Genomic DNA, 26,544 nt, shown 5'->3' with positions numbered 1-26,544 from the left:
GAGGGATATGCGATTATCATCCCCATTTTCCAGATGGGGAAACTGAGGCACAGAGAGAGGCAGGCGACATATGCAAACTCAGGCAGCACCAGGTGGCACCGATGGGCCTGGGATCAACCCCCAGACACCCCAAGGCCTCACAGTCGGGTCCTGTGCTTTTGACTAGGAGGTGTCCAGTGGGCCCTTGGAGGGGGCTCAGTTGGTCCTGCCCCAACTCCAGGACTCCTTTCTTATCGGTGGTTTGGAGTGACCCACTGTGTTTGGACGCTGTTGTCTGACCAGTCAGATAAAGGCCCCAGCTGGGGGTCCCCTGCTGCTCTGCTTTTGCCAAAGGTCCCTTCTGTCACTAATTGTGGTGCTGGGGACAGCTGGGGGCAGATAAATTGTTTGCATATCTCTGTTCCACTTAGGCTGAAAAGCACCCCATGGAAGCAGAGCCCCCAGATCCTACTGTCCATGGGAGCAGAGGCCCCAGACCCTGACGCACAGGCCAGGGAAATTTCAGAGCACCTCCACCTCACTGAGGTGGGAGCTGAGGTGTAGAGTGAGAAGATATGGGATGATGATGATGATGATAATAATAACAATAACAACAATAATAATGGTAACTGCTAAGCACAGACGGCTTACAGAACACCAGATGTCAGGCTACGTATTTAACAGTTTTGTCTAACACCCTCCAGCAATCCGTGATCGAGGCTGACAACCATGGGTTACCCAGAGAGGGTAAGTAAGTTACCCAAGGCCATACAGCAAGGAAAGCTGATGGGCCGACCAGGTTTTATCTGCTCCTCTCAAAAGTATATCCAAGAAAACCATAATTCGAAAAGATACACGCACCCCAGTGTTCACTGCAACACTGTTCACAGTAGCCAGGACATGGAAGCAACCTAAATGCCCAATCAGTGGAGGAATGGATAAAGAAGATGTGGTACATATATACAATGGAATATCACTCAGCCATAAAAAAAGAATGAAATGATGCCATTTGTAGCAACATGGATGGAGATTATCATACTAAGTGAAGTGAGCCAAAGACAAGTACCATACGCTATCACTCACATGTGGAATCTAATTTTAAAAATGATATCAATGAACTTATTTACAAAACAGAAACAGACTCAAAGATCTCAAGAACGAACTTATGGCTACCAAAGGGGAAATGTGGTGGGGAGGGATAAATTAGGAGGTTGGGAGTAACATACACATACTACTATGTATAAAATAGATAACCAACAAGGACCTACTGTATAGCACAGGAAACTGTACTCAATATTCTGTAATCATCTATATAGGGGTAAAGAATCTGAAAAAGAATGAATATATGTATAACTGAATCACTTTGCTGTACACCTGAAACTAATGCAACACTGTAAATCAACTATACTCCAATAAGATTTACTTTTCAAAAGGGGGGGGAATATTCTTGAATGTCTTATTGAATTTTATATCATGTCGATCACGGGCTTTAAAACGTTTGCCTGTTAATGAGTTCTTTCCTGACCTGGTCGCTGTCTCCCAGATCCCCCACGGCCCATCCCTGAATACGTGGCTTTCTGCAGCCCTGCTTAGATCAGGCGTTCGACTTGGTGCTTTGTGCTGCCCAGAATACATTCCCGACCGCACGAGGAAAACACGAACAGGCCAGAGCAGGACCACGGAACCAAAATGCAAGCTCTCCGCTGCCGAGCAGGGGATTTTCTACGGGTGTGCCTTGGGGGTGTCTGCCGACTCCACCCGAGCACGGGGTTCACGGTCAAAAAGCAGGAGCATCGCTGCGGGTTTCTCAGGGCAGCTGTTGGACTCTTCAAAGTCTTTCAAATGCATTGGGGTCATGAGGAAGAGGCTCCAGGTTCCAAACTCGTATGACCTTGGGACATCTTTTAGAAGCTGGAGTCATACCCTGAAACCTGGGCTGAAGCCCCAGCCCTGGCACAACCCGGGGTGTGACCTGGGACTAGTCAGGCCTCTCTCCCCTCTGAGCCTTTTATACATAGTAGCATGTGTATGTTAATCCCAACCTCCTGATTTATCCCTCCCCACCACATTTCCCCTTTGGTAGCCATAAGTTCGTTCTTGAGATCTTTGAGTCTGTTTCTGTTTTGTAAATAAGTTCATTGATATCATTTTAAAAATTAGATTCCACATGTGAGTGATAGCGTATGATATTTGTCTTTGGCTCCCTTCACTTAGTATGATAATCTCCATCCATGTTGCTACAAATGGCATCATTTCATTCTTTTTTTATGGCTGAGTGATATTCCATTGTATATATGTACCACATCTTCTTTATCCATTCCTCCATTGATGGGCATTTAGGTTGCTTCCATGTCTGTAAAGTGGGCTTTCTCCATTGTTGCCTTACTTTATACGGGTGTAAGGTTGAAATCAGAGGAGCCCCGGGAGGGGAGGGGCCAATCACAAAGGGTTAAATACTGTTTGGGTGACAGCATTTTTCCAAACTCAGAAGTTAAACGACCTTTGTCCCCCCTCTGCCCACAGCCCTCCAGGGCTCCCACTTCCCTGGGGGTAAAAGCCCAAGTCCTCCCCGTGGCCCGCAGGGACCTACACGGCCTGCCCCATCCCCTCCCTGCCCTCCCCTCCTCCCTCTCTCCCCCTCGCTCACTCCGCTCCAGCCACATGGGCCTCCTCGCTGTTCCTCCAAAACACCATGCCTGGTCCTGCCCCAGGACCTTTGCACATGTGGTTCCCTCTGCCCACAACACGGTTCCTTCTGTATCTATGTGCCTCACATTCTCCCCTCACGCCAGGACCTTCCTGAAAGGTCTTTTTTTCCGATACACACACAAGGCTCTCCAGCACGATGCATGAAGCAGAGCTAACCACACTCATGCTAGTATAAGTGAGACTGGCCCCGGACAGCGGCTGTGTTTCAAGTGACACCCTGGTTTGGCCTGGGACCAGTATTCTCGACTTCCCGGGTCCGCCGGGTGTTCACAGGCAGCCTGAACGTCACCACCGCCTGTGGCCTTTCCCTCAAACAAACACATGACCATACCGACAATAAAAATGTAAACTGGATCCCATTGACGGAGTGTACAAACTGTTCTTTCCTGTCCGTGGCCACGAGCCCAAATTTGGTCTGTCCCAGCCCATGACAAAGGCGCCGCCGTGGCCTCCGGTCCAGCCCTTCCCGGCCCAGAGCACCCGCCCCCTTTGCACCAGACAACTCCCTCCATCCTGGTTGCTGAGGCTCCCGCAGTTCCTAACTGGGAGATCCAGGCACCGCCCCGGCATTCATGTCCCAGATGTTTACCGACCACCTACCACTTGCCAGGCACTGGGGAAATGGCAGGGAGCCAAGGCGGGGGAGACAGACAGGAAACGAGCCGACAGAAGGAGCCCGAGATAATTTCGGTGGTTCTAAGTTCCACCGAGGCAATGAAACTGGGTGAGAGGACAGACAGTGGCTGGGGGTGGGGGAGGTGACTTTTGACGGAAAAGTCAGGAGAAACCTCTCTAAGGGCCTAGGGATGGGACGGAGCCAGCCACGGGGAGAGCTGAGGGCAGATGGCACAGCAAGTGCAAAGGCCCCGGGGCAGGAACAAACATAGGATGTTTGGGGAACAGAGAGAGCACGTGGCCCCAGCACGTACACACAGCGGGGAGACATGAGACCACTCGGGGCCCCGCGGGCCGCGTGGGAAGCTTGGGTTTTAGTCTCAAGGGCGATGATCTATGTTACATTTTAAAACGTCTCTGGTGATGAGGGTGTGGAGAAATTGGAACCTTCGTGCACGGCTGACGGGAATGTAAAATGGTGCAGCCATAGCGGAAAATGGCTTGGCGGTCCCTCCAAAGTTAAACATAGAATCACCAACGTGACCCACGCCTACGTATACGCCCAAAAGAATTGAAAACAGATACTTGCCCACCATGTTCACAGCAGCATGATTCATAGTAGCCATAAGGCGGAAACACCCCAAATATCCAACAACAGGTGACGGATACACAAAGTGTGGTCCATCCCTATAGTGGAATATTACTCAGCCTTAAAAAGGCAGGAAATTCTGACACTCGCTACAGCATTGATGAACCTTGAGGACATGATGCTCAGTGAGATAAACCAGACGCAGAAGGACAAATACTGACTGATTCCACTCACAGGAGGTCCCTAGAGGACTCAAATCCATAGAGACAGGAAGTAGATGGTGGGGGCCAGGGCCTGGGGAGTGTTTAATGGGGACAGAGTTTCAGTTTGGGACGATGAGAAAGTTCTAGGGATGGACGGTGGGGATGGTTGCATGACAGTGTGAATGTACTTAATGCCACCGAGCTGTGCGCTTACAAATGGTTAAGATGGTGAATTTTATATTATATATATTTTACTATAATAAAGTGTGCACACGTGCGCGCGCGCACACACACACACACACGCACACACACACATATTAAAAAAGTCTGGCTGCTGAGCGAATTCTGGACTCTCAGAGGCTGGAAGTCCACAGGGAGGGGTGGGCAAACATCCCGGTGGGCATAACAGCCTGGCCCAGGGTGATGGCCTGGGGTGTACAGAGAGGTCATATTTAATTTATCTTTGGGATTTACAAAGGACAGGACTTGCTGATACCATAATCGCACTTGTTTAAACCTGGCGGGATACGGGAGAGCCTAGGGTTCCCACTGGGGCCCAGCGGTGCGTCCGCTGGGCCCGCCTCGGCTGCCACAGTGAGCTCGCCCGCAGGATTTCTCTTCCAACCTCAGCGGGCTTCCAAATGTAGCTGGCTCTGCCTTGCTGCCACGTCCGCCTCCCAACGCCAGCCAGCTAGAGAGAGAGACCCAAAGCCAGGCCCTGGAATTCCCAGCTCCCCAGTGTCACCAGCCATTTTTAAACATCGCCAGCTGAGGTTCAACTTTCTCTGTCCTGGAAGGCCATACCGTACACGCGACCCTGGCCTTCATCCTTCTCGCTCTTGCCATGAACCTTCCCTGCCCCTCTCGCTCTCAGGCAAACTCCAACCATCTCTCCAAGCCCGGTTCTAACGTCTCCTTCTCTGGAACACCCTCCCCTGGCCCCTTGTGCAAACCTTGTCCTAGCTCTCATCACACTGGACTGAGTCTGGGTCTTTAAACGTATGAAAGTCGCAAGTCCTCCCCAAAGCCCTGCACGACCTGCCCCGTCCCCTCCCTGCCCTCCCCTCCTCCCTCTCTCCCACTGACTCACTCTGTTCCAGCCACACGGGCCTCCTCACTGTTCCTCCAACATGCCAGGCAGAGTCCTGCCCCAGGGCCTTTGCACATGCTGTTCCCTCCCTGGAATGCCTTTCCTGCAAATGCCTGCCTGGTCTAGCTCCCTTTCTTGCCCAAGAGACCAAGGGAGGGGGGGGGATTATGTGTCCACAGGACCTGGGCTTGACGCTCTGGAAATCTGGGTTTCACGTCCTCGTATCCCTTCTAAGAAGTGTGACAAGGGATTCCCGCATATGTCCACCTATGTTACAACCTGTTTTGTGTCCTGAGTCTCTACCCCCATCCCATATGACTGTCTGTGCAAACCCAAGCATAAGGGGAAACGATGATTCTTTCACTTAACACACGTATTGAGCACGAACTGTGTACCAGGCCCTGTCCTAGGATCCAGGGACACACCAACGAACAAAACGGACACAAAGTTCTGCCGCATGAGGTTCATCGTCAAGGCTTCCTCCCGGTCATCTTGAGGAGGGCCAGGAGTTGAGTCACAGCACGAAGGCTTCGGGCTAGACTGAACTTGGACTTCCCTGGTAGTGTAGCAGGAGGACCAGGACGGAAATTGCCCTGGGCTTCAAGCAATTCCAGTACAAACCCTGACTCTCCCTGGAGACGCCCCATCCTGCCCCTGCAGGCTCAAGACCGCAGGCTCCCAAGGCCAGCAATCACGAGAACTGGATGTCAGTCTCACCAATGCTGTGTGACCTCAGCAAAAGTACGTTCCTTCCCTGAGCCTCCACATCCTGGTACACACGATCTAAAACCCCCAGGCGATACTCTTCCAGGGGCTGTTTGGACAAATCCAAGGGAAAAAAGCAAGATGCTAGACGTTCACGACCTTCATCCGCCCCCGGGGGAAATCTGGATAAGGCGTCAGGGCCGAGAGGCAGAAGGCCACGGCCGGGGTGACCTCCCGGACGCCGGCCCCCGCCCGGGCCTCCCCCGCCTTGTCCTTCCTGACCCGCCGCGTTCCTCGAGTCTGGACCACACTTTCCATCTCCCTCTGCCCTGCCGCCGGCCGCCTGGGCCCCAGCCAACCTGCTTCGGAATCACTTTCAAAGAAAAGTTTCTTTTTTCTTCCCACCCGGCCTGGCTCTCGCCCCCGCCTGCTCCGCGGCCTGGCGGCGGGCCCTGCCGGGCACTGGTGGACACCTCGGGCCAGCGGGTCAGGGCAGCGGCCGTCCACCGCCCCCCGCCGGCCCCAGCGCAGGCCCGGGCGGTGAGCGCGCGGCCTTGGGCTGAACTCGGGGCGTCCGCGGGCTCCAGGGGGGCTTTGGCACAGGTGGTTTGGGGGCGTCCGGGCCGAAAAGCCGGCGGGGAGGCCCCCATAGGCCGCGGGGCCCACTCTGAGGCCTGCAGGCCGGGACTCGTCCCACCCCGGCCGCTCTTGGCGGCCACGCCACCGATGACATCAGCGCTCTGGCGGCCATTTTCTCAATGCTCCCTCCCGGCTTCCAGATGCTTCTCTGGCCTTGGCGGCCATTTTGTAGGCGCGGGAGGAGCGGGCTGGCGGGGCCTGGAGCCCAGGCTCCCCTCCCGGGGTGGGGGGGGCGGCCATGGTTGGGGGGGTGGGCTGGGGCGGCCTGCGCGGGTTAAAGGCACTTGTGCCAGGAGGGCGGCTGCCGTGCCAGGCGGGGGGAGGCGCCCGCCCGCTGCCACCCGAGCCCCGTGCTCCCCACCACCGCCGCCGCTCGGCACAAACCAGACTCCGGGTGGCACCAAGGATGTGAAAAACAAGGTTAAAAATACCCACACGCGCAACCTCGGCCCCCCCTCCCCCCTCCCGGTCCCCTCCAATGTCAAATGTGTCAGCGCCACCCGGGGAGGGGGGCAGACTTAAAATAACTCGCTGTTTACATTTGGAGCAGATTCTTGGCTTTGCCAGCAGCCAAGCCAAGGCCTCGGCCTGCCTCCCTGGCAGCCCGGCCGGGGGGGGGGGGGGGGCGGGTTGGAGGCTGGGAGCCGGGGAGCCACATGTGCCCACGGGCTAAGCGCTCACGTGTGGCCACAAGAGGGGACGCGGCCCCGGAAGCCGTCTGCGGCCACGCGGTGGATGGAGGCGGCGGAAGCCCGCAGCATCCCCCCTGCCAGGGACGGGGTGGGGGCACCCGGCCGGCCAGCCAGGGTCTGCCGACGAGCCCGGCCCCTCCCAGCTTCCCTTCCTTCTGAAGTTTCTCCGGCTGCGTCACCAACGCGGCAGCCCCGCGGGAGTCGGGGGTGGGGTGGGGGGAAGGCCGGAGGCTGGCAGCCAGGCCAGGGAGGCGGGCACCAAGGGGAGGGCTCCAGAGCAGGGCAGGGTCCCAACCGGAGCTATGTGCCCTCGGGCCAGCCCTGCCCCTCTCTGGGCTAAGATGGGTTCCCTCCCAGTGTTGCCCGGAGGGGTTTCTGGGGAGCCTGCCTGCTTAGTACCTCAGTTTCCTTCTCTGCAGAAAGTAGGTTTTGAGCTGCAAGCAGATTGCTGGGCGCTCCGTTTTACAGAGGGGGTCAGAGACGGGAAGGGGCTCGCCCCAGGTCTCACGCCAGTGAGTGGACAAGCGGATGGGCACTCGGTTACTCTGGTTCCAGCGCCCACATTTTTAACCCGCTGCCTGGAATGCAGGAGGAGGGTGGAAACTAGAGGGCCCAAGCCTGGAGGGAGGGTTAGTGGGAGACTTTTTTCCTCCCCTGGGCTTCCTCTCTTCCCAGAGCCTGGCATGCAGTCGGTGCTCAAGCAATGCTTACACATAGCTGGCAGTCGACAGATGTTTGCAGACAAGTGAGTGCGATTATTCCAGCAGAGCCTGGCACACAGCACCCGATACATGCCTGTTGCATGAATAATTGGGATGATCCTGATAGGGCCTGGCATACAACAGGTGCAAAATAAATGCCTGTCAGACAAAGGGATCTGAGGAATGTTGGGAAAACTGGGGGATATTCAGAGGGAAAGACTAGGTTTAAGGGCGTGGACTCCAACCAGTGGTGATACAGGGATTTCTACAACAGGCAGAGGGCGGGGTATAGAATATCACCTAAGCATTGCCTATCTCGGGCCCCCTTCATTCTTTGAGGATCAGCAGAAATCCTCTTTTGGGAAGCCCACCCAACTGCTCCAGGTCCTGGATATCAGAGGGCAGGACCTCTGGGCAGGAGGAACCCAAGAAAATAACAGAAACCTGGCCTGGGGGCCCAGGAGGACTTCCTGGAGGAGGGGACATTGGAGCTGGGGCCTTGATGTCTGAGTAGGAGTTTGCCAGGCACAGAAGGGGCTTGTAGGGAGAGAGAACAGTGTATGAAAATTATAATAATAATCATAACTTCCATTTATTGAGTGCTTATATTGCCAGGAGCTACATACAGATTTACAGAGGGGCAGAGGAGGCCTCAGGGAGGTTAGGCAATTGGGCCAAGTGCACGAAGCTGGGACTCGACCAGAGAGACTTGGCCGCACCACCTGCTGCCTCACTGAACGTGTCTGGGTCTGGCAGAGGCTAGGCAGGCACATGGTAAGTATGCAGCAAAGACAGACAGCCCTGTCTGTCTGGGGTGGGCCAGACTGTCCAGCTCCAGCCCTTCTACAGGGCAGAGGAGGACAGGCGTGCTCCAACCAGACAGGGCTGCAGTTTCCAGGCAGAGGGGCCTTGGCTCCTACTGCCCCCTCCTTGGCCAGAAGGGCCCCAGCTAACCCAGGAGCCTCCAGGAATCTCCTCCTCAGCCAGCACCTAAGGGGAACTGGGTTAGGGGGATGGGGGGAGACCAAAGACCCCCCCTCCATAGGTCATGCCAGTACCCCAGGGAGAAGGTGTCTAGACTAGCCAGATAAATCCTTGCAACCTCTTCCTGGGTGTCCAGTAATTCCTACTGACCCCCGCAGTGTGCCTATTTCACGGATTTGGAAACTGAGGCCCTCTGAATGGCTTGAAGCCAGGCCATCTGTTCCAGGGGCATCTCCTTGCCCGACTGGCTGTGTGACTGTAGGCTAAGCACCCCCATTCTCTCTGGACCTCAGTTTCCCCAGGTGTCACACGGGGCTGGGACAGTGTGATAGCAGCCTACATGCCTTTCTGTGCTGGCCTTTGACCAGGTGTCACAGGGGTTCTGTGACGGTGGTCCCATTTTGCAGGGACAAAACAGGGGCTCAGTCACGGCGACTCAGTTAGTTGCCCAGTGGCCCATCTCGGTGAGTATCGTGGGTCTCCACATGCCTGCCTCCCATGCCGGGGGGCTCCCTCACTCCCAAGCCTCCTGCACTATTGCTGCTGATCACTGAATGGGCACCTACTGTGTACCAGTGCTCCTGGAACCCACCGAGCAGTTACAGATGATCATTCCCATTTCACAGATGAGGAAACTGAGGTGCAGGGCGGGGCAGATGCCAGCCCAAGCTCACCTGGCGAGATGGGGAATAAAAACGGGAACAATGCAGCCATGCAGGTGGAACACCCAGCTTGGGGCTGGGCACCCGGCAGTTGCCCGCGCAGCCCGCCCAGAGCCCTGCGGGCCACCCAGGCACCAGAGCCCTACCCCAGCTTGCCCGCAAACGACGTCCTGACTCCAGGAGGGGCCCTGGGTGTGACCCATGGCCCTGCGCTTGCCCGCCCCTCCTTTCCCTGCCTAAGTCCAAGCAGGAGGCAAGGGGGCCAGCGCCAGCCTCCGAAGGGGCCCCGTAATCCAGGTGACCAACGTGCACTGTCCTGCTCCACCCAGGCTGACCACTGCCACTGAATTCTCACGCTTCTGGAATCAGCCTCTGCCTGGCTGGCCCCCACTGTCGCCCGCCTAAGCCTGAACCAGTGCAGTGGCCTCAGCCCTGGTCTCTCAACTCCCACCCTCACCCTCCACAGTCTGTCCTCCCCACAGTGGCCAGAGGGCGCCTGTGAGCACCTGAGTCAGGCCCCGCCCCTCCTCTGCCCACAGCCCTGCAGGGCTCCCACCTCCCTAGGTGTAAAAGCCCAAGTCCCCTCCCTGCCCTCCCCTCATCCCTCTCTCCCCCTCCCTCCCTCGGCTCCAGCCGCTAGGGCCACCTGGCTGTTCCTCCAACACACCAGGTCCTGCCCCAGGGCCTTTGCATAGGCTGTGCCCTCTGCCTAAGGTGCCCTTCCCCACTTCTTCACACAACTGCTTCCTCTTCACCCTCAGGTCTCAGCTCAAATGTCAAGTCCTCAGACAGTCCCTCCCCAAATAGCCCACCACTCTCTATTCCTTGCCTTTCTTTCTTTTTCTCAGTAGCCCTTATCACGAACTTGTTTTTTGTCCATCTCCCCCACCAGACTGTGAGCCCCGCAAGGCCTGGATTTTTGTCTGTCTTGTTCGCAGTACAGGGCTTGGCACACAGTAAGCGCTTAATAAATATTTATTGACTACCAAGAAGTTGTACCGGCTGAGTGTGTGCTCGATGCCATCTTAACCCTTCGCATGTCTGAATTCATTTCCCCCTCAGTAACCCAGAGAGGCAAGCGTAGTTTACAGATGGGGAAACCGAGGCCCAGAGAGGATCGCCATTTGCCTGAGGTCACACAGCGAGCAGGTGGTGGGGCCAGCACCCCCGTTACGCCCCACTGCCTTCCTTCACTGACACCACCCACCTGGGCCCAGATGGGGAAACTAAGGCTCAGGGAGAAAAGGGACTAGCGAGGGTCAGAAGCAGAGTGTGGGCTTTGTGCCTCCTGGGAAAGAACAGTGACGATAAACAACATCAACAGCAATAATAATAATGATGGCAATGATGGCGCTGATGAGTACGGAATCGGCCAGAGTTTATAAGGCTCCCCTCCGTGGGTTGGCACAGGGCCCTGGAGGGGAGACTCGGGAGACACCAGCCCCTTTAAGAGCTTCCCCCTCCCCAGCTGGGGCTGGCCCGGCCTCCCCTTATGTAAGCAGGCCAGCTGCCCTTGCATAACCTGGTTACATAAGGAAGCAGGGAACAGGCTTGTCCATCCGGCAGCAACCTGTCCCAGGCTGTCTGTGGGGCCGGCCTGGGGCACAGGAGCGCCGAGGCCTCGCAGAGTGGCTACCGGGTGCAGCCCCGTTCGAGGTCCTCTGGTTGGCTCCTATCTGGGGGATGCCCGGAACTCCCAGCCACGGCATCCTCGGGGTGGGAGAAGTGAAAGGCTTCTAGCCTGAAAGTGGGCGGGAGCGGTTCCCATTGCTCCGAAGGGGAGACTGAGGCCCAGAGACGGCAAGCGAGCAACGTGAAGCTTCTCAGCCCCGAGCGGAGGGTGGAGCTGGCAGAGTTGGGTGAAATCTGGGCTGCGTAGCCTCAGCCAGAGCCTTACCGCTCAGCTCCTCCGTAAAATGGGGCTACATAATTGCACGATGGGCACAGAAGAACGCCGACTGTGTACCAAACCTGGCCCAGATACTATTGTCTCTGCCCAACGACCCCCCCCCACCCCGGGTGGGCACAAGGAGCTGCAGATACAGATGGGGAAACAACAGTGGCCAAGACAGGAGAAGGAATTTGTCCCAGATGAAACCCAAGCCCCACCATGCACACACAGCCCCAGGACAACCGCCTGTTCACACGGGGCTGGGATGTCCAGGTGCGGTGCTCCCCAGCATGTATGCGCTTCAGTTCCTCCATCCTTGGGAGGCTGGGGGGTGGGGCTTGGGAGTGAAGCGGCCCCCTCTTTTCCCCTCTCTCTGGGCGCTGGCTCTTTAAGACAGCAGGCTGCCGGAGCTCGTCCCGGGGTGACCCTAAGGGGAGGGTGTGGTCAGGAACAAGGGGCCCATTCAGCTGCTGTTGCCACCTCCGGGCAGCCCACAGGCTGCCCGGAGGCGGTGAGGGGAGGAGACTGGCCTAGACCAGGAGAGACTGGGGCTGGGCAGAGACAGGGGCTGAGAGAGACAAAGAGATGGAAAAAGAGATCCAGAGACAGAGACCGAAAGGGAACACGTGACCTTGGCCGCATCTCTCACCTTCCTGGTTTCCCCCTGTCGAGGGTTTGAGGCTAGCCACCCCCCTCACCGGGTCCCGGCCAGGCTGCAGCCCCCAAAGGTGCTCCTTGATCCAGCTGAACCTGGCATCCACTCACCAGCACCAAAATCCTCTAGGCCCAAAGGAGGGATCCTGGGACATTCTGGGGGAGGTCCCTGACACACTCCAAACAGCCCCTTCCCAGGGGACCGTTGTAGGCCCTCAGATCTGCCCTCAGACCTGGGTTTGAATCCAGATGCTACCTTTTGGCTGTGTGACCTCAGGTTGGTGTCTTAACCTCTCTGGTTCTCAATTTTCCCATGTGATAAAGGCGGTTCATGATAATCTCTACCTTTGTGGAATTAAGGTGAAACGAAATGGTACTAACAATTCCTGACATTTACTGAGAATTTAATTTAGTAAGCCCTCAATATGCCTGCAGTTCCCCCATAAACGCACCCCAACACCCCAAACACAGACAGACAACCCCTGCCTCCTGCCAGATGTCACAATCCCCAACTATAGCCACTGCCTTCCAGCAAGGACCTACTAAGCGCCCTTTCCCAAAACAGCCCCACAAGAGCCTCTGGAAACACACGCGGGGTTCCATGTCCAAACATCTAATAAATAACAGACATTTACTGGGGATTAAACAAAGTCCTGATTCTTATTCCTGGGCCCCCCTAGTCCCAGGTTCTCATAGTCATGTATCCTCACGAACTGCTCCCAAACCTCTTCCCACAACAGGGCCCCCATCCACCTTGCTGCCCCCAAGCACGCAGCCCCTGACTCAGCCAGTCTGGAAAAAGCCTCGAAAAAATGAAAATCGACCTCCTTCTCCCTCTGTAGGCATCTTTTCTGTAATGTTCTGCTCAGTCACCCGGGGTCTGAGGACAGGCTTACTCGACTCTGACCTGAACTTTCTGGATCCCTGCCTCAGAGAATTCTAGAACCTGCCCTGGCTGTTCTAGAACCCAGCTCAAGAACATTCTAGAGCTTGTCCTTGGCCAGGTGAAAACCCAACGAGTGGAATTCTGGAAACCGTCGTCCATAGTCACGAATACACTTAAGGGCTTCTTGGATACTGAAGAAACCAATACTTGTTTGGATAATTGATGATTGATTTGGGACTTTTAGAATCTGTCCTCACATTCTCAAGAACCCAACTTGGGAGATCTGAGATCTGCCTCGGAATTCTCTGGAACGCAGATGCCCTAGTGCTGACACGGCATCCACTGGCCACGTGTGGCGTTGAGCGCCTGAAATGTGGCCGGTCCGAAACACACAGTGAATCTCAACGACTTAGGACAAAAAAGAAGGTGAAACATCTCAATAATTTTTGCATATTGATTATGTGTCGAAATGACAATATTTTGGATGTCCTGGGTTAAACAGAATAGGCTGTTAAAATTAATTTCCCCTGTAGGTTTATACTTTTAAGTGTGGATACCAGAAAAATTATCTGTGTGGCTCGAGTTGTATTTCTACTGAATTGTGCTGCTCTAAACCCAGAGAGAGAATTCTAGAATTGTCAGATGGTAAAGATCCCAGCTCTGAAGCGTCTAGAACTCAGGCCTTGGAAATTCCAGAACTTGTCCCTTGGAGGATCTAGAGCAGACCTCAGCTCTGGCAGTCTAGAGCACCACCACCCACCCACCCCACCGCCGCCCCAGGCCTTGAAACCCCTTTCCCATTTGCAAGCCATTTACCCTGAAGTACCCGGGTCCCCCATCCTGGCACCCGTCCAAGTCAGCCTGGGACAGAAGATGGGACAGAATGGACCAGAGGAAGGGCCCTTACTGGGCCACCCTGGGCAATGCCCCGCCCCTCTCTGGGCCTCAGTTTCCTGATCTGGACAAGACATCCAGTGTTCCCACGTGCCCCCTCCCTTGTCCCTCACGGACTCTGACCATCTGTGACTTCCTGCCCACACCCAGCTGGAGGGAGAGGGGCTGGCCTGGCAGCTGTCTGCGGAAGGGGGGGGGGCCGGAGATGTCCCTAGCTGCCCTCAGCCTCCCCTTGGCTCGCTGGGCACAGGGCCAGGGTGGCAACTGCAGCCCCGCCACGCTGGGGTGGCCGCCACAGGTGCACCGAGATGCCTCCCATTTTCTGAGGGCTCCGCACCTCTCGGGCCCTCAGGAGCCTCTGCAGCCCTGCCTTGGCAGGTGCAGGCGTGCAAGCTGGGCGCCCATGCAGGGGTGTCCGTGGGGGAGGGAGGACCTACTCCGGCTACCCAGGAAAGAACTCCAAATATATCTGAGCACTCATCGTGCTGAGAGGTTCCTTTCTCACAGATACGACCTTAACTCCAATCGCTGGACACTCCCTATGCTCCATTTACAGATGAAGAAACAGAAGCACAGAGATGGGCACTAACTTGCCTAAGGTTGCCCAGCTGGCCAGAGGGCAGAGCTGGGGCTAGAAACAAAGGAACGATCATGATAATAAAGGCGTTGATAATAATTCCTAGGATTATATTACCATCACTGATTTTATTTTTATTATTTATCATTGCAATATAATAGACGATGTACTATTATTCATTATTTTTATCGTTCTTTTGAATTTTTAAATGGAAGTCTAGTTGATTTGCAAATTACTATTATCAACAACAAATAATTTTTTAAATATCAGTAGCATAAACTTTACCATTTTAACCATTTTTAAGTGTGCACGTCAGTGGCATTAAGTACATTCACACTGTCCAGCGACCATCCCCACCATCCATCTCCAGAACTTTCTCATCTTCCCAAACTGAAACTCTGTCTCCATGAAACGCGGACTCCCCAGCCCCTTCCCCAGCCCCTGGCCCCCACCATCGACTTCCTGTCTCTGTGGTTGTGACTCTCTAGGGACCTCCTGTGAGTGGAATTAAACAGTATTTGTCCTTTTGTGTCTGGATTCTCTCACTGAGCATCATGTTCTCCGGGTCCATCCATGGTGTAGCAGGTGTCAGAATCGCCTTCCTTTTTAAGGCAGCAAATCATGTTTGAGCACTTTACTGTGTGCCAGGCCCTGTCCTAGCACTCTTCACGCATTAACTCATTTAACCCTACCCAGCCCGGTGAAGCAGGCACCATCTGCATCATGCCCATTTCAGAGGAAAGGAAACTGAGGCCCAGAGCAGTGACGTCACCTGCCCAAGGTCACACAGCTCACGAGTGGCGGGATTTGAACCTGGGCCATCTGGCTACAGATCGTGCCCCTACCTCTTCCGGACACTGGGCTCCCACCTGCTGGGTTAGCGGCTCCCTCAGCACCACTAACCAGGAGCCCAGAGGCCTCCTGCTGCCGCTATAAATACATCGTCAGCTGGTGTCTGGACCTCAACCCGGGCAGCCACCTCCTCTGCACAGACAGACGGCTGGTCCACCTGGCTGCTCAGCCCCGGGGGAGTCCAGGCTGCCAAGAGCCCCTCACCCCTCCGCCACCCAGACACCTGGAGAGGTGGCTTCCAGTGGGGGGGGGGGCATCCTGGGTCACAGGTGCCCCTGCTGGTTCACTAGATGCACTGAGGTTCTTCCCCTTTGCCACCTGGGGCTGGGAAGAGGATCCGGGAAGGGACTGAGCGTTTATCCAGGGCCTCCTGTATGCTGTCCGGGGATCACTCCAATCATCAATGCAGTGGACATAGTTCTTATTTTCTCCACTTTCCAGATGGAAAAACTAAGGCGCAGAGAGGGAAATGCACCTCACACAGCCTGGAGCACGTGTGGACACAAACTGTATCCATTACACAAGCCAACGGGTGCCCTTACACGCCCTCCTGTCCACATCCGCCCTCTGTCTCCCCAGCACACGGCCAGCGTTGGGATGAAGATTAACAGGGGTTGGAGGAGATGGCAGGACCCTCAGTCAGGGTCTGGCTTGTTTTTCTCTGTGGCCCCACAAGGCCTTACCTTCCTGGCCTCAGCTCTCCTCCAACCCCAGACCAGAGAGGGCAGAGCTGTGCCCTAAGTCACACAGCAAGCCAGGAGCAGAGCTGAGACTGATCCAGGCCCCCTTGCTCCAGACCCTTTCTCCTGCCATCCGAGCCCAGGGTGTGCTTTATGGAGACCCCAGCCCCCAGCCTTGGGCACGGTAGGCACTTCGGGAACGTTCACTGATATTCATTAATTTGTTCACTGTGTATTCCGGGCCAGCTCTTTTCATGATCTGTACAACTAGGAAGGTGTGGGTTCCATCTGATAACCTGAAAAGCGGTTTTTAGGGTTTTTCCTTTAATGGTTTCAAGGAGTCAGGATTTGTGGGTTCTAATTTCGCCCTACCTCTTAGGAGCTGTGTGACCTTGGGCAAGTCGCTGACCATCTCTGGGACTGTTTCCTTATCTGAAACAGGGGAGAAGGCAATAGTCCCTCCTTCCCAGAGTGGTGGAGAGAATGAAACCAGATATAGGATGGGCTCAGCATCGGGCACACGATGTTTTTGCTGTTACTATTATCTCTGTTGTTATTATTGTTTCCCAGGTCCATCCAGGAGGCGACGGGGACCCCTGCCCCCAGTTCCTCCTGACCCCTCCCTGGGCACCCTGGGCAGCTCCTCTAGCAGCTGCAAGCTTCCCAAGCCAGCCCCTGCCCACAGCGCCCTTCCGGGAGGTTGGCACCAAACAAGGCGGGAACAGGAGGCGGGAACGGGAGGCCAGCCCACGGCAGCGTCAGCAGATGGGCACCATCTGGGCTGGCGGGGCTCGGGGCGGGCTGGCAGCTGCCGGAGCGGGCGGGCCTGGCAGCCCCTCCCCCTCCCGCCCTGGCACGGTGCCCGCCCGCGCCTCAGGTTTCTCAGGCCGCCAGAGGGGGCGGGGAGGCCTGGCTGGGCTTCGGGGCTGGGCAGGAGGCTTCCCTCTCTGGGCCCTGCTTTCTCCAGACTCCTTCTCAAATGGGAGGCAGGAGAGAGGAGAGCGGGCTCACCCGCTCCCGGCCTCCCCAACACCAGGCACAGGGCCTCACCTCCCCAACTAGCACCTGTGCTCTGGGCCATTCCAGCCCCAGGGCCTTTGCACTGACTGTGCCCGCCCCCACTGCCCGGCACACTCTCACTCACATCCCTCTGCAGCTCCCTCACTTCTTTCAGGCCCTCCCTGGCCAGAGTGCCTGCCCCGCCCTCCCTCTCCTCACCCCTCCCTGTCATTAGGTTTGTATTAATTTAACTGAGAATTGTCAGGTTGCCCATGCCCTGCTTAACTGCACACATCCCTCCCCCTAAAGTGCACGCATTGAGCGGGCAGCCCCAATGTCCCAAGGTGGAGCTCACGTCTCCCCCTCACCATGGCCCCCCAGCTGTCCCCTAGCCCACCCCCAGGGCACACACGGAGTCCACCCCTGGAATCAGGCCCCTGTGTCCACAACGGTGCCAGATGGATGCCTGAAGCTGCCAAGTTCGGCCCCAGGCGGTGCCCTGGGCTCTGATCAGCCTGGCAGCCCCAGCGCTAAAGGGACCTCCTCGCGGCTCGTCCCCACCCTTCTCTCCTCCAAAATAAACCCAAGGATGGAGGCCTGGGATTCCCCTTTGGGGTGCAGCTCCAGCAGTCTGCCTGACACCCCCTGGGAGAGATAAGGACGGAGGCCGTGGGGGGAGCTGGACTTTGTCCCCTTGTCTTGGGACAGGGAAGGGCCGACTGTATGATGCGTCTGTGGGTCTCTCTGTGTCTCCCCATGTCTCTGGGTCTCTCTGTCTCTCTCTCTCACTGTCATTCTCTCGGCTCCAAGGCCCCGCTTCTGACGCTAGAGGTGGTACCTCCTTTTCAGCCGAATGGCGGGTGCCTGTCCCACCATCCACCCTGTGACACCCGCCCCCAGAAGCCAACTGAGGCCCATTTCCCCCACTCCCCATCAATCCCATGGCCTCCTAGCAGGGTTGATTTGAGCGGACACCGCACTGGGGCCTTGGCCTGGACCCCCTGCAGCCCTGGGACCCACCAGGTGAGAGGAGGGAGGTGACCAGTTGTCTCCGAGGTCAGATGACTACCTGGCTGAGAAGAGAGACATAACTCTGGCCCAGATGAAGACGGGGGTCCTGCTGTGGAAGCTGAAGCTCAACAGGGGGTTCTGGGGGCCAGCCTCGGCCTGGGAACCCCGGAGGAGGCCCTAGCTGGTAGGAGCCTAGAACACAGACCCAGCCCGGAGGTGGTCCAGCCACGATGACTGGATACCCACACCCTACACTGTGATGTACTTCCATCCCCTTCTGCCACCGAGCGTAGAAGGCTAGTAGGGGTGTCAGCAACAGAACCCGCCCACGTCCAAACCCTAACTCTGCCCTTTCCTAGCTGTGTGACCTTGCGCCGGGCAGTTATCTTCTTTGGGTTTTGGTTTCCTCATCTGTAAAATGGGTACAATGATCCCTGCCTTGCAAGGTTGCCATGAGAATGGAAAAGAATTGCTAAATCCTCAGAAAAAATGCCTGGTGGAGAGAAACTGGAGCTGGGAGTTGGGGTTTTGAAGCATAAGTAGGAGTCTTCCAGACGGGAAAGGCATTCCAAGCAGAGGGAACAGCATGGGCAAAGGCATGGAGGCGGGAAATCATAATCCTAATGAGGATGATAACGTTGATAACAACGGTCCACAAAGCCCTAGCCCTGTGCCTGGTACCTGTGTTCAGGACAGCATGGGGGTTATGTGTTGAACGCTTACCACGAGAACACAACACTCCTACCGGCCAGCTATTTCTGAGCATCCCATTTTAAAATCAAAGAAAGCAGGCACAGAGAGATTAAGTGACTTGTTTAGGATCACCCGGCCCTTAGGCAGGCAGCTGAGCTGGGAGTGGGTTCCCGGCCGGCCCTCCCGCCCGACCCTCACTCCCAGCCAGCTGAAGCCGGGTCAGCTGGGGCCTGTCTGAGCAGCAGTGGTCCCCTGGGATGACGGAGCCTGCACGGGAGGGCGCAGCAGCCTTGACCTTCCCCGGCCCTCACGTGAGGATGCTGACCAGCAAAGGCATGGCAGTCGGACGCGAAGGTGTCTGGGGAGGCCCGGAGGCCTGGTCTGCCTGCTGAGCTGAGGGGGGCGGGGGCCGATGGGGGAGGGGAGGCGCCCGGAGATTGTGCTGACGCTGGCAGAAAACTCGCTTCAACATTTTATCAGCTCAGCGTGGAGGAGGAGGATGGATGCGGTGAGAGCGACCAGGACCTGCATGGTAATGGGCACTGCAGCCCCCACGGCTGCCCCTGCCCACACCCCCAATCCGGCCCGCAGCAAACAGTCACCTAGTCTACCCCTCTGCCTCTGGCCCCCTGCGTTTAGTGCTAATTGGTGGGGGCGGGGGAGGGGCAGATGGGGTCAAGGTCAAGACTGGGAAAATCTGCCCCAGCTCTCCCTCCCACACACAGCGGAGACCAGGAGACCTCATGGAATCCTCCCAGCATCGCTAAGAGTTGGCACGGTTGTTACCCCCACTGTACAGAGGAGGAAACTGAGGCAGAGGACGGGGCCTGAGGCAAAGTCACACAGCCAGCACACCACATGGCAGGGCTGCGTTCGGAATCTGGGCAGTCCAGCCCCGGAGTTCGCGCTCTTCTCACCACCCCTCCCCCAGCCTTCCGCCATCATTTCTGGTTGTGATCACACGGGCTCCCGTGGGGTCTACGGGGGCTTAGGGCTGGGTTTGCAACCCGAGTGCACCCACCTGACACGTTCAGGCAGCCCCGGGTGTGTGCGGGTTCGCACCCACGTGTGTACCAGCCTGGGTGGGCACGGTGGGGCATGGGACTTGTGCCTGTTAGGGTCTCCGGGCACACCTGATTCCATCCGCATGAAGACAGTCACAGTTGCCACCCACCACGTGGCAGGCCTGCCCTTGACCTCCACACCTCTGTTTAGGCGGCTGACCTCCTGGGATATCCCCACTCTCATCACTGCCCAGTCGTTCTGCAGAGCTCAGCTCAGTGGAGTCCCCTCCTCTGGGAAGCTGCCGTGGATTTCCCCATCCTCGCAAACCCTGCTAGTCTCCATGTGGGCCATCTGACCACAGAGCCAGCAAACACCCAGCTCGAAGGGCCAGAGTGGGGGCCGCTGGAGACCAGAGAGACTGGTGACCTAGCCAAAGTCACACAGCGCCCCAGCTTCCCACTCGGCCGAAATATGGGACCTGTCAGGTCTCTGGGGGAAGTCCGAGAGTCGATCAACCATCAGTCACAAAGTGCAACCCCAGCTCTCCTCCAGCTTTCCCAGGAGGGATAAGATTGTCCCCAGCGCGTCCGTCACTGGCCTATCCTCACCACTGTTGCCAACAGACCTCCTGGGACAGGGTCTCACCTCCTGACACCTGCCACCCCCCTTGGACCCCTGACCCCCCAAGGTCAGGGCCTGCCTCTACCTTCACAGCCCCAGGACGCACCTGCCCCCGACCCCAGACTCTCCCTGAACCATACCTCTTCCCCTTGGCCCTTCACAGGGCTCAGATCCTCCCACTGCAACTGTCCCCGCCCTCGGACTTTAAGGCCCGCCTCCTGCCTCCTACCTGTGCGTGCGCCCACCTCCCCCCCTCGACGACCTTCCAACGCACCCCCTTTCGGCCTCCAGATCCGCGTGCACGCGCAAGCCCCGCCTCACCTCGCTCGCGCACGAAGTAGGCCAGGTAGAGGTCGAGCTCCTTGACTGCCACGCCGATGTGGTGTGGCTGCACGCAGAGCACCGGGTGGCCGCACTGCGCCGCCTTGACCAGGCGCTCGCCGTCGGTGCTCTCCAGCGGGATGCCCTTGAAGAGGATGACCATGACCAGGTCCAGCCGCCACACCTTGTCGGCCTGGCGCAGGCAGTCGATGCGACGCATCTTGCCCTTCTGGTCGGGGTTGGAGAGCACGCAGCCCGGCGCCTTCTTGCCGGTGATGGCCAGCACGAAGTCCTCGCGGCACTCGGGCCGGATGTCCTTGCGCAGCTTGGCCAGCAGCCGCGACGCCCATTTCTGCTTGACCTCGGCCTTCTCGCCCAGCAGCTCGTCCTTCACCGCGCGCTCCTCGTCCTTCGACATCCGCTTCTCGTGCTTCTTGAAGTACTTGCGCTTCCGCGCCTGCAGGTTGAACCAGGTGTAGGCGAAGGCGCGCACGTGAGGCAACAGCGCCTCGATGAACGGGTGGAACTCATCCTGCGGGGCGGGAAAGACCAGAGGTCAGGAGGCGCTGGGGGCCGTGGACCCACTGCCCCGCCCGTAAGAATGAGGCCGCAGGGGCCCCAGGCAGACCCGCTAGAAGGAGGGCCAGGCAGAGGCGTGCAGGGGGCTGCTGCAGATCCCTCCACGTCCTGGGGAAAAAAGTGGAGGCCAGTGGGGACCCAGCAGAGGTTCACTGGGTCGTTTGAGAACCCATTGCCCAGATGGGGAAACTGAGGCTTGGGCCACGTGGGGGGCACAGACGAAGGCAGCCGTTCATGGAGGACTCTTGAACCCCAATGTACAGACAGGACAAGCTGGGGGTCCCAGGTGGAGGCTGATGGGGACCCTTTGTACAGATGGGGAAAACTGAGGATGGTGGAATGCTGGTGGCACAGATCCATTCTCTGCCTTCTAGAACTGCGGTCAGCAAACTTTAAAAGTACCATAAAGAACCGGATAGTGAGTATTTTCGTGTCTGTTTCAACTGCTCCACTCTGCACTGTAGTGCAAGACTGGCCACAGAGGAGATGTAAGGGATGGGCATGGCAGTGTTCCAATAAAACTTTATTTATAAAGACAGACGGTGGGCACTGGGCCCTGTGACTGTAGTTTGCAAACCACTGAACTAGAGTGTGAGCTCAAATGTCCAGAGCAGGGCTGAGCACACACTGGATGCTCACGATTCCAGGAGCAACTAGGCTCAGAGGGTCATTTGGGGCTTGTCTGTCAGACCTACTGCTCAACAGAGGAAGCTGACACCAGACAGGGGTCCAAGGGCTGCCTCAACCGGCTCTTGGCAGTGATGAAAAAAATGAGGACGAGACGTCATTCCTACAGCCCAGATGTACAGACAGGACTGGCTGAGGTCCACAGGCCAAGATGGGCCACCTGGATGTCAGGGGCTGATGGAAGGGGCGGGGGGCACGGTTCCTGCATAGATCCATAATAGGGGTGGGGAAAGCTGAGGCCCAAGGAGGCAAGAGAGCAGAACGCACCAGAGAAAGGGGAGCTCAGCCATGGAGGTTTAGAGCTGGAGAGAGAGGCCCCTGGGGGCCAGTTCCCCCTACCCTGTCCCCCATAGAACTATTCCACAGATGGAAAAACCGAGGCCTGGGAGGCTCAGCGACATGGCCAGAGCTGTGACTTCAACATCCCCCTCCCTCTGCCTGAATGGTGCTGCTGGGTGGCCACAACACCCATTTTGTGGATGAAGAAACAGACCCCAAGAGGGGACCCAATCATGAGGGGCAGAGCTGAGACAGGAACCCACACCCATCTGACTTCCCCACGAAAAGAACGGCAGCCGTCATCTGGCCCCTCAGAGAATAACGTGGGGCCACGGAAGGCCCCCATCCCCTTCTACAGGGGTGGGGGGGGCTGTCTCCTTCTCGCCATTTTTCAGCAAGGGAAACTGAGTCTGCATAACATCCAGGACCTGGTTTCTCAGCCTCAAGGGATGAGAAATTCAAGGAGAAAAGAAGACAGAGAAGAGAAACTTTGGTCCCCCCTCCCCGCTCTTGCCTGGGGGCTGTGCTGGGCTTCTTGAATGGGAGCGATGTCTTCTCCTAGCATGTGAATCTCATTATCCGCCCAGCTCTCAAAAGCCTGTTATGCTATTATTATTATTATTGACATTGTTGTTGCTGTAAAGATGATTTCCGTTGCTTACAATCTCCCTGGGGCAGGAAAAGGCCCGAGGCTCCACTATGCCTTGTGTGATGGAGAAACTAAGCTCAGAGAGGGGCAGAGACCTGGCCAAGGTCCTGGAGGGTCTCAGAGTCAGCGTAAGGACAAGAACCCAGGACCCCACTGGCCCCTTTCTCACAGCAGCCTGCTCTCCATGAGGCCGGGGTCTCTCGGGGAGACAGGGAAACCGCTGCTCTGGGCCACGAATTGGTTTTTCTAAATGGACGTGGCCAGGCTTGCTCCCACCTCCAGGCCTGGATGCACACGGTACCACCCACCCAGCGCCCCTCCCTGCCGCGAGCTCCATTTCCCCTGGGCCACCTCTGGCCATGGGGTGCTGGGGCTGGGGGATGACCTCAGATCTCCTCTATTACTGAGGCTCTGAAAATAGCCTCCTGCCCTCGCGGGGTGGGGCAGAACGGGGCTCCGTTTGTGCCAGCCCAGCTCCCCCATGCAACGGCCCCCAACGTGTGAGTCACACAGTAACAGCTGTGGTGGGGACCAGACCTTGGGGCCCTTTTCCGCCGCTCCCCCATCCCGTCCCCACCCCAGCTGACCTGCTGAGGCAGAGGGAGGATAGAGGGGGCCAGTCCCCTGTCAGGCCCTATCCAACCTCAGAGGTGCTTTTTCTGTGTCACCATGTCACTTGACATGCCAGCCCCAGGGGTGGGGAGTGATTCGCCCAGGGTCACACAGCCGGTCAGCAGAGCCGGGACCAGAGCCCAGGTCGTCTGGCCAGAGAAGCTGGGGTGGGAAATCGATGGAGGCACAGGACACTGTCCCCTGTGGAGGGGACGCCAGGGTGGCAGGAGGCCTGGGCAATGGCTGTGGCTGCCACCCGAGGCCTGGAGCTTATTGGGGCGGTAATAAGAGGTAGCTGGGAAGGGGCAGCTGGAGTGTCAGCCAGCAGGCCTTCTTGAATGGGATGCCACCTCTTCCTAGCATATGAACCCCATTATCTGCCCGGCTCTCAAAAGCCTGCATTACACTATTATTATTATTGATGTTGTTGTTACGATTGTTTTGGGCCCAGACTCTTCATCCCCTTGAACCCCTTTGTCTCTGAGCCCCCTCCCCCTTTTCTGAGCTCCTCTCCTCTTCTGGCTCCTCCCCTCTCCAAGCCCCCGTGCCCCTGCCTTATCCCTACCCCCTCCTCCCCGGGCCCTCTCTGGGGAAAGATGCCAGGGAGGCGGGCAGGGGCGGGAGCCCACGTCACTGGTGACCCCAGCTGGTCCTGGAGGAAGACAAACAGCCTGTAACTGGGTCATGGACCTGCTGCCCTAGCCTCCCACATCCTCTTGGGGAGGTCAACCCAGGTGAGAGGCAGGCCTGTCACTCTTTGTCCCATAAGACCTGTAACAACCAATGCCTCTTCCCCAAGCACTTCCCAATATGCCCTCATTGGCTGACAGGGCAAGGGAGACAGCCAAGGCAAGCTAGATGCCAAGAATCCTCCCGAACTCCTAGACATCCCTCAAGGCCCTCTCTCCAGTGTTCCTTCCTTCAGGCAGCCTTTCCTGCTCTCCTCAGGGTTCTCCCAGACCCAGCCTGGACCACACAACTTGGGGTCTCTGAGTCCAGCTCAGTTGCTCTCCCCCAACCCTGAGGCCCAGGGCTGAGGCACTCACTGCCAGGCAGACTTGTTGAGGGAATGAGCTTGGGTGACAACAGCCTCCATTTTCACCTTCTGTATGATCCAGGAACAAATCACTGTTCCACCTTGGGCCTGTTTCTCATTCTGTACAAAGGGCAGAAAAGGACATTGCACCCTTTTGGGGGTTAGTGCCCCGGGGGCTTATCCATTGCCCTGGTAATCAGAGCTGCAAGGGGAGGGAAGGCAGCAAGACCAGGCCTTTCCCAGAAACCCCACTTGGCCAAGGCAAGTTAGATGCCAAGAATCCTCCTGAACTCCTACACATCCCTCAAAACCCTGTCTTCACTGTTCTTTCCTTCAGGCAGCCTTTCCTGCTCTCCCTGCTGGGACTTCCTGGCCAAAGAGGACAACAGCAGCTGGGAGGTCAAAGCCCCTGCTGGGCACTATGGACTGGTCAACTGTGCACTGGATTGTGCCCCACTCTGGGCCTCCCTGTAGCCCTCCCAGCCTGACAGCCCAGGGCAGCAAACCAGGACGTGAAACTCCAATTCCCAAACCAAAAGTTTTCCACGAAGGATTCTCTCTCCTTCATTCACTCAGTGATTCAACAAACATTACTGAGAATCTCTTATCCATCCCTAAGCTTTTATCCCAAACCCCTATGCACCCTTCAAAGCCCTGGTTCCAATGTCCCCTCCTCCAGGTTAAATGTCAAACAGCAGAGCTCATATTCGAACGCAGGCCCATCTGGTGCCAGAGTAAGTGTTCCTAACCTAGAGTGGTTCCTCCCCTCAAGCTCAGAGCATCATAGCTTATGAACAGCTCTTATCCAATGAGAGATTCATTTGGTTGTTCAACAAACACTTACTGAGTAGGTACTTTCTGTCAGCTCCATGCATGATGCTGGGGACCCAGCAGTGTCCTCTGCTCAGCCCTCACCCAGATCCTGACGTGGGCAGGGATGGATATTAAACAAGCTAATAAACATGGAATAAAATGCCAGGTTGAACAAAATGCTCTGGAGAAATGTAAAGGAGTTTGAGGAGGGGGCAGGGGGTTGTTTTTTTTCAGCTGGGGGGTGTCAGCGGGGGTCTCTCATAGGAGAGGACACTTGAACAAAGACCTAAAAGATGACACTCCACGGTAGGAGCTCTGCAGGTGGAGAACACAGTACATGCAAAGGTCCTGAGGCAGGACCACGCCTGATGTTTGGGGAGAACAGAGAGGAGGCCGGTGAGGCTGGAGCAGAGTGAACAATAGGGAAAGTGGAGGTGGTGAGGGCAGGAAGGTAAGGACCCCTGGGAAGACTTCGGGTAAACTAAGTCCAGGGAGTAGAAAGTCCCCACCGAAGTGACGAGCGAGTCTGAGCCCTGGGTCTCCTGACTTCCCTCTCCGTGCCGTGGTGTCCTGGGTGGATGCTGGGGGCTGAGCCAGAAGGCCACAGTGTGGGGGAGACAGACAGGGAGCGAGGCGGAGCGTGTACTGAACTGTCAACCCTACGAAATGGGAACAACTGTTGTGCCCACTGCCCAGAGGGAGAGACTGAGGCACTGAGCACTGAAGCCACCGGCCCAAAGTCACGCAGACAAGGAAGGAGCCGTGCTGGGACTTGGACCTGGGTGCCTCCTGACTCCCTGGCCCCACTTGCCAGCTCCCTGGGTACAAGGTCTGGCCCCATCCTCGGGACTTACCAGCAACGCCCGTTCTGCACCCCACCTGCTCTCTCTGAATCCCGTGTGGCCCGCTTCCCCGCTCAGCCCTGGGTCACGTGCCAAAGCGGCAGCTCGGTCCTGACAGCCCCTCCCCTGACACTGTAGCCCCCCGAGGGCACGGCTTTGATCTGTTTCATCCACTGCTGCGTCCTCAGCATGAAGATCAGCAACGGAGCAATCTCACCCTTTGCCTGTTCCCTATGCACCCACCCCGACGGACAAAGGATGCTGGTACCCACGTGGGTCTGGCCAAACTCAGGGAGACCCTGGACAGGGCTGGGCGGGCGGCGAGGAAAGACCAAGAGAGAAACCCTGGCTGGGGGGGGTCAGGGCTCAAGGTTTGGGGGAGTCACCACTGTCCC

General features: G+C 57.0%; 1 protein-coding gene across 5 annotated transcripts in view; it reads right to left on the bottom strand.

Annotated features, from left to right (window-relative positions):
- Positions 1–26,544, bottom strand: part of NFIC (nuclear factor I C) — a 65,582-nt gene that overhangs the window by 28,369 nt on the left and 10,669 nt on the right. For all 5 annotated transcript variants that reach the window (XM_060145627.1, XM_060145628.1, XM_060145626.1 and 2 more), the window contains exon 2: positions 20,653–21,184. In XM_060145627.1, the coding sequence (XP_060001610.1) occupies positions 20,653–21,184 (532 nt within the window). The remainder of the gene's footprint in view (positions 1–20,652; positions 21,185–26,544) is intronic.

Source organism: Lagenorhynchus albirostris, chromosome 3, assembly GCF_949774975.1.
Source record: "Lagenorhynchus albirostris chromosome 3, mLagAlb1.1, whole genome shotgun sequence".
Lineage (NCBI taxonomy): Eukaryota > Metazoa > Chordata > Mammalia > Artiodactyla > Delphinidae > Lagenorhynchus > Lagenorhynchus albirostris.
The sequence above is the reverse complement of the archived record's forward strand: the minus strand, read 5'-3'. Positions and strand labels throughout refer to the sequence as shown.